This window comes from Myxocyprinus asiaticus, chromosome 34 (genome assembly GCF_019703515.2).
Source record: "Myxocyprinus asiaticus isolate MX2 ecotype Aquarium Trade chromosome 34, UBuf_Myxa_2, whole genome shotgun sequence".
Classification (NCBI taxonomy): domain Eukaryota; kingdom Metazoa; phylum Chordata; class Actinopteri; order Cypriniformes; family Catostomidae; genus Myxocyprinus; species Myxocyprinus asiaticus.
This window is the reverse complement of record NC_059377.1, coordinates 12987260-13006010: the sequence shown is the minus strand read 5'-3', so window position 1 is coordinate 13006010 and position 18751 is coordinate 12987260. Positions and strand designations below refer to the sequence as shown.

Here is an 18751-nt window from a genome sequence, read left to right as displayed (position 1 = left end):
GAAACGAGACAGCCTCGATGACGTATGCGGCCGACAAATGAGGACGCAGCCTTCCAAACGAGACACAGCTCCAGTCTGCGATTGGACAATCGAGACGCCAATCAAACCTCAGGCAAACGGTACTGAGCTGGAGGGCAGGGCTTGTCGGAATACGTGTGGGAAGAAAAAATAACGCGTGCAAGAGACACTCGATTACTCATTCTGTCCAGGTACAGCGGAAGCCAGCCGACCAGAGGCGCTCCGCTCCTGCCATTCTTCAGTGTGTGTGTTTGTGTATGTGTATGTATGTGTGTGTGTGGATGTGTGCAACCTGCGCGCCAGATCATCGGTTCGTTTTGAGCAGCATTATAGTGCCTCTTGCAGCAGCTGCGGTGGCATCAAAGGCTTTGCCTCCTTGGGAATTATAGGAATAGACTGACGTACACCATCTCCGATTGAGTGCAAGCAACCGGTTTGTCGGGGTAAGTCGGTGCATGCATGAATTAGTGTTACTAATTATATGATCTGATGTTACCTCACAATTTTATAACACTCCATGCACGAAATCGACAGTCTGTGATACTGTATGCATGTTTATAAAATGATTGCTCTTGTGTTCCAGTGCGCTCGTGCGGGGAAATGATGCATTGAGGACGGGCTGCTGCTTTGCGGTCATTCCTCCGAGCTCTATTACATCCACCTCGATCGGGAGAGCTGTGAATATTTCGTGTAGAAAAACAATAATGGCTACTCTTTTGCGAAAAATCGGTCTCATTCGTCTGCACGACCGAGACACGGAGGACCCGAAGCATCACCACCAGGGCTCGTTGAAAGGGACTAAAGGGAACCAGAAAAACAACAACACGAAGCACTGCAACAACAGCAACGAGACCAACAACATCCTCAGCACGCCAGAAATCAAAGCCAAGCACTTCGACGTGTCCGGGAAGGACAAGCCGGCCGCCAGGCAGGACAAACCGAGCAAGGACACGAAGGAGACGCAGCAAACGGGGGGTAGCAAATCGACGAGCGCGTCCGTGGTGCCTCCGCTGGCGGCTAACCGACAGCACTGCACCCAGGTGCGGACGCGGAGACTGATGAAGGAGCTGCAGGACATCCAGCGGCTCGGCGATAACTTTATAACGGTGGAGCTGGCGGACGATAACCTGTTTGACTGGAACGTCAAGCTGCACCAGGTGGACAAGGACTCCGCGCTGTGGCAGGACATGAAGGAGACCAACACCGAGTTCATACTGCTGAATGTCACCTTCCCCGACAATTTCCCCTTCTCTCCGCCGTTCATGCGCGTGCTCACGCCGCGGCTGGAGAACGGATACGTGCTGGACGGCGGCGCGATCTGCATGGAGTTATTAACGCCTCGCGGCTGGTCGAGCGCGTATACCGTCGAGGCCGTGATGAGGCAGTTCGCTGCCAGTCTGGTGAAAGGACAGGTATCAGCATTGATTTCTTTACATGTCGTGTTTTTTGACGTCATTCTCCACTTCTGAATCCACGCACAGGTGATTTTCCCATCAAACAGCATGTAATGGTCATCCAACATCCATCAACATCAATACGGAGTCCATATAATGGTGTTCATGGTAGCCTACATGTGGTATTGCAAGTATATGTAATTACAATCTAGTAACACATTAATATCAATAGAATGTATGGGCACTGTAGGGTAATGTGTAACCAAAATAAGGGTTTCATTACGATAGCATTAGAAGTTTTTCTGTGTTTCTGTTTTATGCTGCTTTCAAATGCCACATTCAAAAGTAGGGTTCTTTAGTTCCTTTAATATTGTAATAGTTCAATTTAGAACCTTATGTAATCTGCTGAATGTCTTATTGGCATCTGAGACATACTTATTGACATCTCATAGATGTACTGCAGATGAGCAAACAACGTTAAAAATACGTCTTCCGGATGTAAACACACACATCAAACAGACGTCTGGGTGATGTACTCTTTTTTGTTTTTATGTTTGTTTTAGTTGGGCTTTAAAGGAATAGTTAGCCCAAAAGTTATAATTCTCTTATCGTCTTTATGCTGTCTCAAACGAGCATAAAGACATATGAGTTTCTTTCTTCTGCAGAACACAAACAAAGACATATTGAAGGAGACAGGATGTGTTTTTATCCAAACAATGCAAGTCAATGGGGTCCAAAACTTTTAAACTCCATAAAGGACATAACGGCAGAAATAAAGGTAATCCATATAACTCAAGTGGTTTAATTAATGTCTTCTGAAGCTATATGATCGGTTTTGGGTGAGAAACAGCTAGAAATGTAACTCTATAAATCCTGACATCAGCAGTCTTCTAGGCACAATCATGATAAGTAAATCATGATCATAAAGCTCGATTACACCTCCTTGTGCTTGACATAATATAAGGAGTTACATTTCAAGTCAAGCTCTTTATTGTCATTGTATAAAGAATTCGATCTGTTCTCACCCAAACATGATCGTATCAACATGGATTAAACCACTCAAATTGTATGGATTACTTTTATGCTACCTTATGTCCTTTTTGGAGCTTGAAAGTGTTGGACCCCATTGACTTGCATTGTATCAATATAAACACTTCGTATCACCATCAAAAACTATTTTTTTTCTTGAGGTTCACAGAACAAAGAAAGCCGTACGAGTTTGAGACAGAATAAGGGTGAGTAAATGATGACTGAATTGTCAGTTTTGGGTGAACTATCTTTTTAAAGTTCTTCGCACCTGCACTATAAAAACAGGGTTCTTTATGGAACCTTTAAAAGGCAATATTTAGTACCAAAAAGGGTGCTGTTATTAGTACAAGCCAAAGAAACTTTATCTGGTGCTATTTAGAATCTTTTTGTCTTATGGGTGTACTGCAGCCTGGAGCTTGACTAGTAACGTGATTAGATGGGCTCCACAGATAGATCACATTGGTCATTAGTATGTTCTAAGAATCATTGCAAAGACCAATGTGTGGATCATGGAAATGAGAATTCATCACGAATGTACAGACTGTATGTAACCCACTGCTGTAAATCTGAGAGAAGGGCTGTTCATCTTGCCTTACTTCAACATGTCAAGAGCTCTTAAAAGCCAAATTCGTGATGAGTCTAAGCCAGCAGTGACTAGATAACCATTTTTCCTCAAATGACCCAAAGCACTCAAGGGTAATTACCATTTTAGCTGCTGTTGACACAGCAGACCCCCAATTAACATGCAGCTATTGTATGTTAAAAGGAAACGAAAGACAACATTTAGCCTTTTACAGCAGAGCATTCAGGATTTATCATCCTTGGATTTCATACTTTGTAAAGGCAATAATTTTCCATGTGCTCGTTAATTGTCTTCAAAAAGCTTCTTTTTTACATTTGATTGTAATTCTGCCAAAGGTTCTTTATTCTTGAAATGCTTGGATTGTGGAAAATTTATCTGCAGAGCTGGTTTTCACTGGCGTTCCTTTGTGTACGTCAAGTAGTACTGCATTGGCAATTTCCTTTGTTATTTGAAAATGCAATACAACACCAATAACAAAACAGTGGAAAGCTTAACTTGATATAATCCTACATTAAATTAAAGGACTATTTCATTGCTATAGGCTAGAGCAGGGGTTTTCCACCTTTACAGAACCAGGGACCCCCTATATATATAAAAAACTAGATTTTTAAAGTAACATTTTTAATGTTACTTTAAGCACATTACATAAAGTTTAATCCATCCATCCATCCTCCACTGACTCCCTGGAATACCTTCAGGGACCCCAAAACCCTGGCACAACTCGAGCATGCCCAGACCAAATGTTAAATATTGGAAACAAGGGACCTGAATTTCAATGAAAATGGTTTTGATTAATTTTTATGTGGCTCCTACGATGGGATGTTGATTATAAGTCTTCTTTATTCTGTCTTTGTAATATTCTTGCTTTGCCTTGCATTGCATCTATAGACAACTTTCTCTTTGTCATAAGAACCTAGGCATGTCCGCATGAATCACAAGCGACGTACGCTTCATGTGATGCTTTGATGCAGCACTGTTTACCCTTATCTGGCACATTTTGGTTACATAATCCCAGCCGCCTGTGTTATCCCAGAATGCACAGAGGCCAAGTGCGGCCATTGATCGATCTCCATTCACAGGATTACCCATCGGGTACTTCACACGGGTACTGTGTTGCGTTCGATACACACTTAACCAAAATAGCGCAGTCAAACATCGCTGTTGCCGTTAACGTGCTGCAGGCAAAATGCTGATGCGAATAATCTGGATTAGCATTGATACAACTTTCCTCGCATTCCCATGTACCGCTCTCCCTTCGTGGCATTTCATGCATGAGAAAAGTGATTTCCAAGAGAAACCGCAAACACAATAAAGCTTCATTAAGGCCCCATTGGTTCCTTTTAATCCAAAAATCACAGGCTTTTCTAAGGGGATGGGGCAGCCTCTTTTTCGATTGAGCACACACTGTTACTTCTGGGCCATTAGACCTCAGTCTGACTGATAGAGCCCGGGGGAAGTGAGGGCTATTTCCGTCTCCATGTCCCTGCTGTTTACATCAGCCCTGGCATTAGATTGACCACTGTCCTGGGGCATTTAGAACCACATCCTTTTTGCTCACTTAGTGGATGCCGGGTCTATCACATTTGTTTCTCATATATAGCCTTGTAGTGCCAAGTGAATCTAATCCTTCAGCTGGTCCTAAATATGCCAATTTTTTCAAACCATATTTAGGCTCTGATATAAACCTAACATATTTACATTATTTAAATGGGGTATTTGTTTTGCTTATGCACTGAAAATGCACACTGTGCATCAATGACTAATTTTGGCTTGACACGTCTGTCCCATTGTGAAATCATCTGTTTGTCATGCCTGGTACTTGGCTGCCATTTTGAGCATGCCAGACCAAAAAAGGTTTCTCTTGTCCTTAACACAGTGGCTGAGTGCAAAACAGGCTTTAGGAGTGAATGTTTCAGAGAGATGCCATCTCTAAACACCTTTTTTCCACTGCTATACAAGTACCTTGCACAGGCCATAAAATTCTCAAATCAACATGAAATCAAAATGGACCCTGTATACTTTTTTAATATGCATTCCTGGTTTTATTGTGCACAATTCACCAGTGCATGTTATTCCAAAGAAGAAAATAGTTTGCCTTTGTAATCTTAAAAAAAAAAATCGTTCTGCATCTGAAATGACTCCTTTTCAGCTCACGTCATAAATCACTCTTATTTGTCAAACCCTCCCCAACAACCACTAAGGCCTTATTCTGGTATGTAACACCATTTTTTCATGATCCAATCAATTCCTGATTGGTCTCATCTGGTCGACTGATATATCACCAAGGCCGATAAATCGGCCGATGTTCTGACTTTTTTAATTATCGGCATTGGCCGATAAATTTTCCCATTTGGCCGATTTGTTTCTTGAGGGCGCCGAGAATCGCCTGCTTGCATGTGAAGTGACTGAGACATGAGATGACCAGTCAAGGTTCGTTTTGTTGTTATGTGCCATCATGTTACTACAATAATAGGCCGGTGTGCAACACAGTGTCATTTAAACGGTCTGCATATCAGAGCCGCAGCAGATGCGTTTGAGCTCATAATGTTAAAGTGCTTGCCTGTTTCATTCTCGCTCTCTCTCCTCAACAGTTCTCTGTAACTTTTGACTGTCTTGTCTAATGATAAAAAGGCAAATATCAATAAAACTAATATCATATACCATCTGCAAATATGTGCATATCTCGTTTAAACAGATATAATAAACCAACCTCACACAACTTCAGATCCAGCATCCTGTGGAATGCTCATAAATCTTCCTCTGAAGCACGTATTCTAACAGTCTCTCCTCAACAGTTCCCTGTAACATTTCTTATGATAAAAGGCAAATATCAATAAAACTTTTATTATATACTGTCAGCAAATATGCTGATATTTCATTTAAACAGATGTATTTCACGAAAATCCAGCATTTTCTTCCCGTCGAGTGCTCATGTAATGTCTTCCTCTGAAGCGCATATTCTATCAGCCAGAATCAAAACTTCAGGATCAGGATCAAAAGTTCCTCTGATTCACAAATCATGACAACAATCCAAGCAGGCAATCCAGGCTGTTTAAACTGTCAGGAGATTGAGGCTTGTGCTGGATACGCACGAGCGCGTGAGTGCAACCAAATTCTTTCTAGCAAGCCAATCCACTGTCGGACATGGAATGCTCTCGGGAGACTATTTCCAGTCATGAAAGTGCAGCTCCTATCTACTTGAATGGAGAAAGACCAAAATCTCCTAAACGGTTGATGAAGATTACAATCAAAGAACATATTTCAAATCAGCAGTAAAATCTGACAACACAGGTATCATAAATGGTGCTTCTTTACCTTTACGCTAAAAAAAAAGCAATTTCCCAGCTTTAATAGCTAATGCACATGCGCGTTCTCAAGTTGATTGACAGGTGATGTCTGTATCTAAAAGGTGATTGGCTCTTTTACCTGTAGGGCGGGACTTTCTATCTACATCCGTTGACCGTTGGCTGCAGTTGAGCATTCTAATTTTTCCCATTCATTTTAATAGAATTGGCCCGTCTCGCGTTTTTTTTTTGCAATTTTATGTTTATGTTATTTACTATATTATAATGTTATATATCGGCATTGAATCAGCCTACCGGCCACCCTGATCTCTGGATATTGGCATCGGCCATTAAAAAAACTCACTAGTCTCATCCATTTATATTCATTTTATGTCATTTTTTACTAAGAAATATAAAGGTTACAGAAGTATACTGTATTAGGAACACAATTTCACACTGTAAAAAAAAAAAAACAAATCTGTTAAATGTACGGAAAAAAAAAAAAAAACGGTAGCTGTGGTTGCCAGAAATTTACTGGAAAAAAATACGGTGATCGTGTTCCAGGCATTAAAGGATGTCAATTTGATGCCTGTATATTTTACAGTTTACTACCGTTTATATTATTAAATGGTATAAACTTAATGTACTTACCTTCTGGAACTATAAAAATCTGCTTTTCTTTTTAAAATGTATCTTTAAGGGGGACAGTTTGGCGAACAACATGGCACGTTCTAAAATTAGAAACAGTTGTTTTCAGTGGTGGTACGCACACCAGCTCCGGAGTCGTAGCTCAGTGCTGCCAACAGACGCCGAACAGCGCCGAGCTACGACTCCGGAGGCTGCTCAAATTTCTGCCACGCTGTGGAGCTCAACTCACATAGTTTTCCATTAAATTCGACCCAAATTATTATCAAAGGACAAAGATTATTTACTCTAGCCATCAGTGGATGATATATTGGGTATATGTGTCTTTCATATAGCCTACATAATGTATTTTCAGTTACTAGCATGTCTGTTTGTGGTTTGACAGCTGGAATGAAGCCCATTCAATGCTACAGAGAGAGAAATTGCATAGTAAACGTCGCCATTTCTAATCGTTCAGTTTGCGCAGTCACACACTAACACTAACTTGCAAACTCATAAACATCAGTCTGTTCATTCTTGAAGCAGGCAAAAACCTTGGTAACTTTTGTGTGCACTGTCTGCCACCTGAACCGCATCAACATGCCCTGTGTTTGATACCTGTGCCGTGTTCTACCTGCGATGTGGCACTTCTCGTCCGGTGTGTGATCGACTTTATTCCCCATAGTAACAATAGAAGGTCACATGATTTCTTAAAATTCATCAAGAGTGGCCCTTCCAGGAGCAATGATTAATACATATGTTAAAGAAATATTCCAGGTTCAATTGATTTTAAGCTCAGTTGACAGCATTTGTGGCATAATGTTGATTATCAAAAAAAAAAAAAAACATTTCGCCCCATCCCTCCTTTTTTTTAAATAAAGCAAAAAAAAAAAAAAAAAAATGGAGGGTTTTGGAGGGTTTAAACACAGAAATGTGAAATAAAAGCACTTACATTAATTCTTTTGTTAAAACTGTATCATGTATTATTTGAGCTGTAAAGTTGTTTAAATCGTCATTTATACAGTCATTTTAGGGTTTTAGGATTTGTTGACATCATCATGGCAAAGAAGTAGTAAAATTGGCTATAACTTTACACAGAAACGGTTAGTAAGTGATTTCATCACACTAAAATCCAGATATTATGCTATTGTTTGCATCTTGTGGCTATACTTTTGAAACAGTGAATATTTTAGCATTTACAGATTGACCCCATTCACTTCCATTGTAAGTGCCTCACTGGAACCCAAATTTTTGCTTTTTCTAAAGGGATGAGTCGAAATAATTTTTTGTGGGTATCAACATTATGCCACAAATGCTGTCCATTGAGTTTAACTTGTATTGAAATCCAAAACATTTTTACATTATTTTTCTGTTAAAATTATGGAAGTTTTTTACAGTGCATGTTGACTAAAGAATTCTTTATCAGTAAGTATGTGTTTTGATCATTGATGAAGTCTTTAATGAACATTGGTTCTCTGAAGAAGGGCAGACATCTTAACACATTAGCAAAGAGGACCACATTTCCTTGTACAACATTGACATCTCATCATAATTTGAAATAATCAATTTAGAGGAAAAATGTCTTAATATGGAAGAACTGCATGTTTTTACTGTGGGCTGCAGCAATCCAGAAACCATAGCATCCCTTCTGTTCTCATTATGCTTTAGCAGTGATCAAAATGGCTGAACCTGGTGTTAAGATGCTTGTGAAGCTTGTTTAAATAATTCATCCAGAGGTTTTATCAAGTACAGCCTCTTGATTTACTGCGTCTTCAAAGCTCAGAGCAGTCGGCTTTGAAATTGAAAATTGAAAACCCTCTAAAAAGGGTTCACCCTATGAACATTTCATCGCACCCAAATCAGTCACTCACACAGCATGTGCAGGTCAGTTACGTAATATAAGGAAAGACCTGCAATAACCCCCCAAAAAACAGGTACATAAATGTGACACAGGTACACACTTTTTCTCTCTGCTTGATTTGTAATCCTTATACTTATCAGTTGATTTTGACATATAGAGGAAATGTAGAAGTTTTGTCTACAAGTCCGCCTTCTTCCATTTTCTTAGCAAACCTCAGATTTGTTTTTTTGGACAAAATGAAGTACTTATAAGCACAAATATGTAAGCTTATAAAATTTTAAAGGCTTATATTAATGTTAAAGGTGAAGTGTGCAAACAGGTCCCCCAGACACTCCTACCACCCTTTCCATCCCAAAGCCCCCTCCCCTATTTACCATTATTTAGACAAACAGGTATCCCCGCACCAAACTCACGCCATTGGTTGAGGCCAAAGTTGACATGTCGAACTGCTAAAACAACAGAGACGTGTTGATAGCGCCACAGTGTTTAGTCTCCCAGAAAGTCAAACCATAAATTAGGTATTTATGTCTCTTCTTATTAAACTAGGATAGGAGAAAAAAAATTACACACTTCTCCTTTAAATAGTTTAGCCTATATTATATTTGGAAGTTAAATGCCATGTCCAACAGGGGATGCCCCAGTCCCTTAAACCCACTTGTAATTTCCTTCTTGGAGCTTGGAACACACACTCCACCCACTACATTGTGATTTAGGAGCCAAGAGGACATTGAAAAAAATTATGCTTTGGAGCTTCACTTTCATTCTCTTGAAATGTAAAGGATTTGTATTGATTGTGATATTTTGGTGTCTCTCTTTCTGTAGAAGGTAGCTTTGCATATTAGCTGAGAGTCATTCAGTCTGAACGAAATCTATTTAAATGTATTCAAAGTTTTAAAGACTTTGGAATCATTACCTTGTGTACACAACTGAATTAAAGGGACAGTTTACCCAAAAAGGAAAATTCTCTCATCATTTACTCATCCTCATGCCATCCCAGATGTGTGACTTTCTTTCTTCTGTTGAACAAAGATTTTTAGGAAAATATCTCTGCCTTGTAGGTCCATACAATGCAAGTGAATGGTGACCAGAACTTTGAAGCTCTAAAAAGCACGTAAAGTCAGCATAAAAGTAATCCATAAAACTCTGGTGATTTAATCTTTGTCTTCTGAAGCGATATGATAGGTGTGGGTGAGAAAACAATTAATAATTAAGTCCTTTTTTACTATAAATCTCCACTTTCACTTCCACATTCTTTTGTTTTTGGCAATTAACATTCTTTGTGCTTATCGCCACCTACTGGGCAGGGAGAATTTATAGTAAAAAAGGACTTAAATATTGATCTGTTTCTCACCCACAACTATCATATCACTTCATGGTGAAGACATGGATTTAACCACTGGAGTCTCATGGATTATTTATTGCTGCCTTTATGAGATGTGTGGACCTTCAAAGTTCAGGCCACCATTCACTTGCATTGTGAAGACCTACAGGGCTAAGATATTTTCCTAAAAATCTTTGTTTGTGTTCAGCAGAAGAAAGAAAGTTATACACATCTGAGACAGCATGAGGGTGAGTAAATGATGAGAGAATTTTTATTTTTAGGTGAACTATTCCTTTAAGAGTTACTTTAATACTTTTACTTGAGCATTTTTCTCATGAGATACATTAACTAATACTTGAGTCAGTTTCCATAAAGGTATCTTTACTTTTACTAAAGTATGATGATTAGATACTTTATACAACACTACTTACTGGCATGTAAAACAATAAATCACTCTTTGCTTTTTTACTTGACATTAAGGCCCGGCTAAATATGAAATTGGATATTATTATGACAACAAAGAAGAATATACAGGTTTGCTCAAGGATATCTTGTTTGCAATGTTTGTTTAAAGCAATTAAAAACAAAATAAATGTTTTTATTAAAAGATAATTAAAAAATAAAACTACACATAACAGTAGCTGACATTCTGCCCTGTGTCACAACAACACTTTGGCCAGGGGAAAAAACTGCCAATTGAATGTCATGCTGAAATCACACAAAATTCAGCCCAAACTGATTTTTGTAATCAGTTGCTCCTTAAAAACACTTTCAAGGAAACTACAAAAATACATCATCAATGTCAATGCCAATACTGCCCCCTCTATTATGCTTTTATGGAAACTTCATGTTTTTATTTTGACAAATGAAAATATTAAAAGATTCATTGTGATTTCTTTTTAGGGTCGCATCTGCAGGAAAGCAGGCAAGTCTAAGAAGGCATTTAGTCGCAAGGAAGCCGAGGCTACCTTCAAGAGCCTTGTGAAGACCCATGAGAAGTACGGCTGGGTTTCCCCTCCCGTGTCTGATGGCTGATGTCAGCGCCTTCGACCTAGCGACCTTGACATGGCTTTTTCAGTTGGGTTTTTCTTCTTTCTTCATCATCAAACTTATCTACAAAAAAAAAAAAAAGCTACTGCATCATATCTTACACATCTTGATCAACGTGGCACATACACCGTCCCATCCACCCATTCGTGTTTATCGAGGTACCATGGACTGAAAACTGGCTGTGACATCACAATGATTCATGAGCTGGCATCATTACAGCTGCATACAGCAAAGGACTTTGGAAATGAATGAGGCTCCAAGCAAAGTGAAATGTGCACCAACTAACCACAACCTTACTAGATATCCCAGTCTATCTTTCTTTGTGCCCCCCATACACACACACACATACTTTCTTTTTGTGTCTGACAATGTGTTGCACTGAACAGCATCAGACTTGTCCCCATTGACTTTGTTAATGCTTAATAGATAGGCAGATCATTGAGGTTTGGTTTTTCTTGTTTCCTCCTCATTGGCTGTGCTGTTTTTCACAGTTGGATGCAAAATGATGATTGTATGATGAGCTGTGCTCTTCTCTATTCATTTTCTCTCTCTCTCTCTATCTCTATTTCTCTTTACGCGTGGCAAAATTTAGACATCACTGTGTTGCGTAAATGGTAATTGATTTCCAATGGAGAAAAAATAATAATCTTGTTGCTTATGCAGAGGTCCAAGATGAAAAAAAAAGAAAAAAAAACATGGTAGTGGACCACCTATGTTGGTCATTATATCATATGTTTTTGGAGAAGACCAAAAGCTCTTAAAGGAATTGTTTTTCCAAAAATTTTCAGAAATTCTGCCATCATTTACAAACCGTCATGTCTTTCGAAACCTGTATGGCTTTCTTTTTTCTGTGGAACACAGGTGTTATTTGTAGCTGAATGTCCAAGATGCTCTTAGTCTTTTCCATACAATGAAAGTGAATGGTGACTATGACTGTCAAGCAAGATTTTCAGTGAATAATGACTTGAATTTCACTCAGTTCCTCACACAAAGCTATTGTATGGTTTGAGATTACTAGTAATATAGTGCACGAGTCATATGGACTTCTTTTTATGATGATTTTATGGTGCTTTTTTTGGAAAAGAAAAGCTTGGACATTCTACTAAACTTCTCTTTATGTGGAACGTCTTTTCCATGGAAGAATGAAAGTCATATGGGTTTGAAACAACATGAGGGTGAGTAAATGACAGAATTTGTATTTTTGGGTGAACTATCCCATTCATTTTAATGATTTAGGTACCAGATGGCATTAATGAATGTCAATGTCCCTGTGGGATTGTTGCGTATCTGCAAGAGTGAGGAATGTGTAGCATGTAACAGACATGGTAACGTTTGCACATGTGGTTTATGTGAGATCTTTGAGTATCCATCATGCCATCGGTCCCCATGGACTACTAAATGTCAGAACAAAGGCGAAAATGTGTGGACTGATCCCATGTAATGCTTTAACTTGGCACCGCTACATGCCGATGCCACGGTTTATGCCCCAAACACTATCAACATTAATTGTGCTGATTTGCTTGTGCTATTTCGGCTCATAGATCGATATGCTTGTGGTTGTGGGCCCAATTCCTCTGCCTTGCACCTAATCTGCATCACTGTGCTGTTGTGCTTGATCAATACTAGACTAGAACAACTGTAAACAGGACAAAATGGCCAACAGCCCAACATCATACTTGAACTGCGTGAAATCAACGCTCAAGCATCCTTATGACTTCAAATCTGGACTCTTTGAGGTGGTACATTGTGTACCTGGTACCACCGCTAACGATAAGAGCCAGATGAAGATGGACAGAAGAGGAGAGAGAGAGAGAGGCACTGAGAGGGCAACTCCTTTGTTCAGCAGCCTTGAGAAATGAGGGCAGCTCGTTTAGTTGCCTGATTGATGCTCTGAAAGAGCCTTGGTGTTTATTGACTTCTCCTTCAAATGTCAGCGTGAAGCCGGAACACCACAAGACTGCATCTGTAGCAAGCGCTGAGATGCTCTGTTTATTTAAGGCCCCACCCTACCAATGGCGCTCTCCGCATAGTGTCTGAAATACAAATGACAAGATGGTTTAAAAGGGAAGATAATTTCTGTGTTGTAAACATAATAGGTGTATTAAAGGAATGGTTGAGCCAAAATAAAAACAAAAAATCTGTCATTATTTACTCACCCTATTGTTGTTCCAAACCCATATGACAAGTTCCTTTATTTTCTGTTAAACACAAAAGGAGAAATGTTGAAGAATGTACTGGCCACTCTTTTCTGTATAATGAAAGTGAATGGGGACTGGGGTTGTCAAGCTCCAAAATAAAAAATAAATAAATAAAAAAAACACCATAAAAGTATCACAAAAGTAGTCCACGGCACAGGGCCGGCTTTAGGCATGGGCAGGGGTGGGCTGAGCCCACCCAAATGCGAGTCTTGCCCACCCAATAAAACATTTGGGAAACATGGTTTTAAATAAAAAAAAATAAAATTCTCCAATTTGTGCATTGGTTAAAAGCAATATGGGGCGGGCTGTGTTGCAAACATTGAGGGTGGGCTATAGACTGCCCAACCAATCACAAAACAGCACCAGAAATGTTTGGTGTTTTTCTATTTTTGTCATTGGCCGAAAGCAACGACACACTCAAGAAGCGGATGCTGCAATCCAGAGAGTCCAAGACGTTACGCAAGTGAGAACGGTAATAAGAGATATTTTTGTGCAATGTATAGGTTTTTAGTGCCCATATAGAAGCCTGGTGCTGTCTCAGTGTGTAGTGACCATGTGGCTGCTGTTAATGTATCACAGGCTCCCTCTTATCAAATATATCCCTCTCCCTCCACATCAGCTACCCAAAATCGTGCTGCGGGTGTTCGTGAAGTACTGGACCTGAATTATAAAGTAGAGATTTGTGCAGAATGGATTTTTCACACCAGCTCCCGAGAAATTCTGTCCCACTCCCGAAAAAAAAAAAAAAAATATATATTTTGTCCCGCTCCCGCCTGCAACTTTCACGTTTTGTTCCACTCCCGCCCACAAAAGCCTGCAGGTAGTGGTCTGTGTGAACTTTTCAGTCCCACTCCCGTACTATTCTGTCCCTTCTATCATGGGCTATTTTTAATAGTCTATTTATTTCGTAATTCCCATACGAAAAAAAATAATGGGTAGAGAGAGAAAAAATACGTTTTGTTAACACAAACATTGCCAAATATCTGTTTGACCTTTGGTTGCTTTCAAAGTTTTGTTTGTACATTTTTTTAATAAAGCATTAACATCCATAGAACTGGGATTTTACGCTGCATGGAGCACAAGGAAGAATTTGTATGAATCAATCCTGTGCTTGTAAATCGTTAATTTGTTTGTTGCTCTTGCGCAATAGACGGATAACATGAATAACACTCTGTACCTTAAATACATGAAATAAATTAATTTTATTTTTTAACAACATGGCATTACTTTCCATCCATCCATCCTTCCATCCAAATTCCTGTGTTCCCTAAATTACTTTACACATATAATTTCATTGGTAAAAATATCAATGCCCTTTGCTATCCTACAAAGGCCATACTCATTTGAAACTGAGAAAAATGGCTTGAATTATTTTGATGTGGATTTTGTTGTTACTGCATTTTCACACAATGGTTTCTCTGAATGTCAGCTAACGAGACAAACTCATCTGTCACCTGACAAATCATAAGAGACCTGTTTCAGTCAGAACTCTATTTTGCATTTTGCCTTTGTAGGGCAGTATCATTGCTTATTACATTTCTGTCAAACAGAAAGAATTGTCATCATTTAATATGATATAATTACTTCTTTTAGCAGTTCTCATCTGTGTCAAATTTTAGGATCTTAATTTTATGTTATTGATCTCTCCATCTAATATATTTCTTTTCACTCCATCCTTATTGTCCTCCTTGATATTATTTCTCTCCACTCCATCCTTGCATTCGTGGGGACTCTAATTTGTCTTTGTAATTTGCTTTAAGGATGTAATTCTAATTTATCTAAAAGTGTATTGCTTTATTTTGTTTCTTAGTAATGGATGTAGTATACTACCTCCATTACTTCAATCTTATGAGTCAAGTCAAGTCAAATTTATTTGTATAGCGCTTTTCACAACAGCCGTTGTTGCAAAGCAGCTGTACATGAAATGATGCTATAACAGAAAATGAATGAAGATGATGCTAATATTAGTTATCCTTAGAACTATTAGTGGTTAAAATTAGTAAACTAAGTAAGTGCGTGTGATTATATACAATGTTTATCAGTTTATTTATTTCAATATATTTTTTGAAATGGGGAAAAAGTGTAAAATATAGTTATAATGGGTCTTATGATCTTGACAATTGTGCCATGTTACGCCAATTAAAGACATTAAATTAGTAGTCTGAGTAACCCCTCCCCCATCCCAAATGCCCACCTATGATATCCCCCCAGCCCACCCTAGCATAGCTGTCGGAAGCCGGGCCTGTTTGTGCACTGTACTCCAAGTCTTCTGAAGCCATATGGTAGTATTGTGTGAGGAAAATACCTTAATTTAGGTCATTATTCACTGAAAATCATGCTCTCCGCTGTCTGCATCCATTCAAATATGGCACCTTTGGATGCAATAAGTCCAGTTTGATGTCAAAGGCATTGAGTCTATTGTGAGTAACATGACCAATTACAACACAGCTTGAATTTAAAGATGCAGATGCGTTAATTTTGGTCCTAGCTATCGTATGGCTTCAGAAGACTCGGAATATAGCACGTGTCGTATGGACTACTTTTCAGAAACTTTTTGGTGCTTGTTCATCATTTCGTAGCTTGACAACCCAGATCCCTATTTATTTTTATTATATGGAAAAGAGCGATCAACACATTCTTCAGCATTTCTTGTTTTGTGTTCCATGAAAAAAAGAAAGCCATTTGGGTTTGGAACAACATGAGGGTGAGTAAACAACACGGTTTTCATTTCCAGGTGATCTATTCCTTTAAAGTGACGCTTCAAGGTTGGAAAACACACATTTGCTTGTTATAATATGCTGTTACATGTGATATATTGAAGGTAGTATTTTCCAGACATGGACACAGCATGTGCCAAAAGCTTAATGTACTTTGTCACCATTCTTTTGTGTGTTTTCCTCTGTGTAACTGCTACTTAGTAGAAACACTATAATCACTGAAGATTTCAAATGTCACATGAGAAGCTGCTAATTAATATGGCATTTCAACAAAACAAGGGCGATATTGATGTATAAATGATAAAATAAAACAAAAGCTGATGCCCTGAAGGAGGATGGAGGGAAAACAACACTGAGATTAATCCGTTATTGATATATTATTTATTTCTGTCTAATAGCTTTTTGTGTTTATGATACTGAGGTTGTCCAATACAATGAATGGTTGATCATTTTATCCTGGTCATCAAAATTAAATACACATTAATCACCAGAGAACTTACAGTATAATTCTAACACAAATAATGTTCGAAATAATGCAGCAATTGTAAAAACATGCGTAATCCCTCGTGGGTGGCTTATTGCAGATTTCTGTGTCTGGATGCAGATGGTGTCTCTCATCACTACTGAAGTGCATTTGGTCTTCTCCACACTCTGTTTGGACATTATTGAGAAGTGGTTTTGTGTTTTCCTACTTAGCACGAGGAGATACTATACCAAGGACTTATTATAACCAGTCAAAAATATCTCAAAATTGGATGTTTTCCAGTTTAAAGAGCATACTTTTGTGATATAGTTTAGATCTGTAGTTTGCAGAAACTAACTGAGTTAATCGTCCAAACGAGTGAGATGATTCTGTTGTATTATATCTGCATGTGGTCTGTGATTGTTAGCTAGCTAACTTGTTTTCTTTTTCTTTGTTTTTACACACGAAAAAAGCAAGAAAGTAATGAAAAAGAACAGAAGACGCTTCTTTGTATTTTTCTTTGTGTTTGTCCTGACTTTCTTTATTAATGTCCTTAAATGTCGAATTGTGTTCTATGAATGTGTTTTAATTTATTTGTAGTTTGCCAAAATTAAGATTTTGAAGCATGTCGCTGGCATTGTCACTGATTAAAAAAGCGAAAGCAAAAATAAATGGAAAAAAATATATAATTTATGTATGTACCTGAATTGAAAGGAGTCTGGTATACTGTGTGTAGTGAACTCAGGCTTTCACAGGGTGAAAGGTAAAACTACGAGACAATGTGTTTTCTGCATAAACATCATGCCAGGATGTGGTCCAGAGCAAAACCAAACAGGAATGTGCAATAAAGGCTGTAGGCTGATTCCACCCTGCAGAACAATTTTGTGTTTGTCTTCCTTGCTGTGATGTCTCTCCACAGTCACTGAGGTTTGGAACATAAGGTGTTGTTCAGCCCAGTGGGTTCAAGGGTATCAAATCACCCATGACGGTGAATAATAATACCAGCTTCTCACGATTTTGTAGGACAGCAATAATCTGGTGAAACATCTTTTATGGTGAATCTTTTGAAGGAAAAAAAACCTCAAGGTCATACAGTATTTCATGATTACATTTCTGGAAATATCGGCAGTACTGAAAATTCTGCTATGATGCATAAATACAGTACTTTGCGATATATAAAATAATATATATTTTTTCACATTACTGTATAAGTACATAATGAGAATTGGGGGAGGGGTGTCTAGACTTGAGATTACTTAGGGGTGTGATCTTTTGACTTTTGCCAGTAAGTAAACACCTAGCAACCACCCAGAACACCTTAGCTACCACTTAGATCACCTTAGCAACCACATATCAATGCTTTGGAAACCACCCAGAACACCCTAGAACTGACATAGCAATGCTTTGTCAATCATCCACAACACTTTAGCATCATGACGGTGAATGTTGCACAGTAAAGCACCACTTACATATTCTAACCAGTTTCAGGCCAGTAGGTCACAGTTTGTTCTGTCGGCAGATCCAGGAACAGTGTGTACAGGAAGCAAGGACAAATCTTATACCCTGTCTACTGCTCTGGGGCCCACAAGGACACTGATAGGTGCATGTGTGCAGGTCATGAGGGCCAAACACATTTCTCACCCAAACAAAACACCCTTCACGCATGAGCCAGACACAGTCACAGCCGTACACACAAAACGGTCTGTCTGCAGTGAAAGCACCTCTAATTGATCCCAGAGTACAACATTGTTTTTCTCAACCACACCTTTCGCAGCATACAGAGAGGGAGAGAAAAACACAGTCTGGTTGCAACCTAGTGCACTGTGCTATGCAAAGGAAATATATTTGCATGCTTGGATTTAATAAACGATGAGTGTGTGGGGAGGGCAAGATTTCCAACATAGTGACAACTCGTAATAATTTGTACGAAGTATCGTATGACTTTTATTCCCATAGACACCAACCACTCACCAAACAGAATGTCAAATCGATTCAATAGAGGGATCAAATTGTATCTAGACTTCAATTCAACACTTTATATTAAGATAGGAAATGTCTGTGAAACACCAATGTTTTCTTTCTTCTATGGTACACAACAGTGATTTTCCTTTTAAACTCATGATTAGATTTACAGTTCAGTAAGACTTTATGGTTAGGTTTAGGATAAGGTTTGGGGTTTGGATTAAAATTGTAATAACATTGCTCGTTA

The 18751-nt window shown here is 38.8% G+C and overlaps 1 protein-coding gene across 1 annotated transcript; it reads left to right on the top strand.

The window, feature by feature from the left end:
- The first annotated feature begins 65 nt into the window (after positions 1–65).
- LOC127425472 (ubiquitin-conjugating enzyme E2Q-like protein 1) lies at positions 66–17416 on the top strand. Its single transcript, XM_051671527.1, has 3 exons — positions 66–461; positions 602–1430; positions 11018–17416. Exons 2-3 carry the CDS (start codon positions 723–725, stop codon positions 11147–11149), a joined length of 840 nt encoding a protein of 279 aa, XP_051527487.1. The 5' UTR covers positions 66–461; positions 602–722; the 3' UTR covers positions 11150–17416.
- The last annotated feature ends 1335 nt before the right edge of the window (positions 17417–18751 follow it).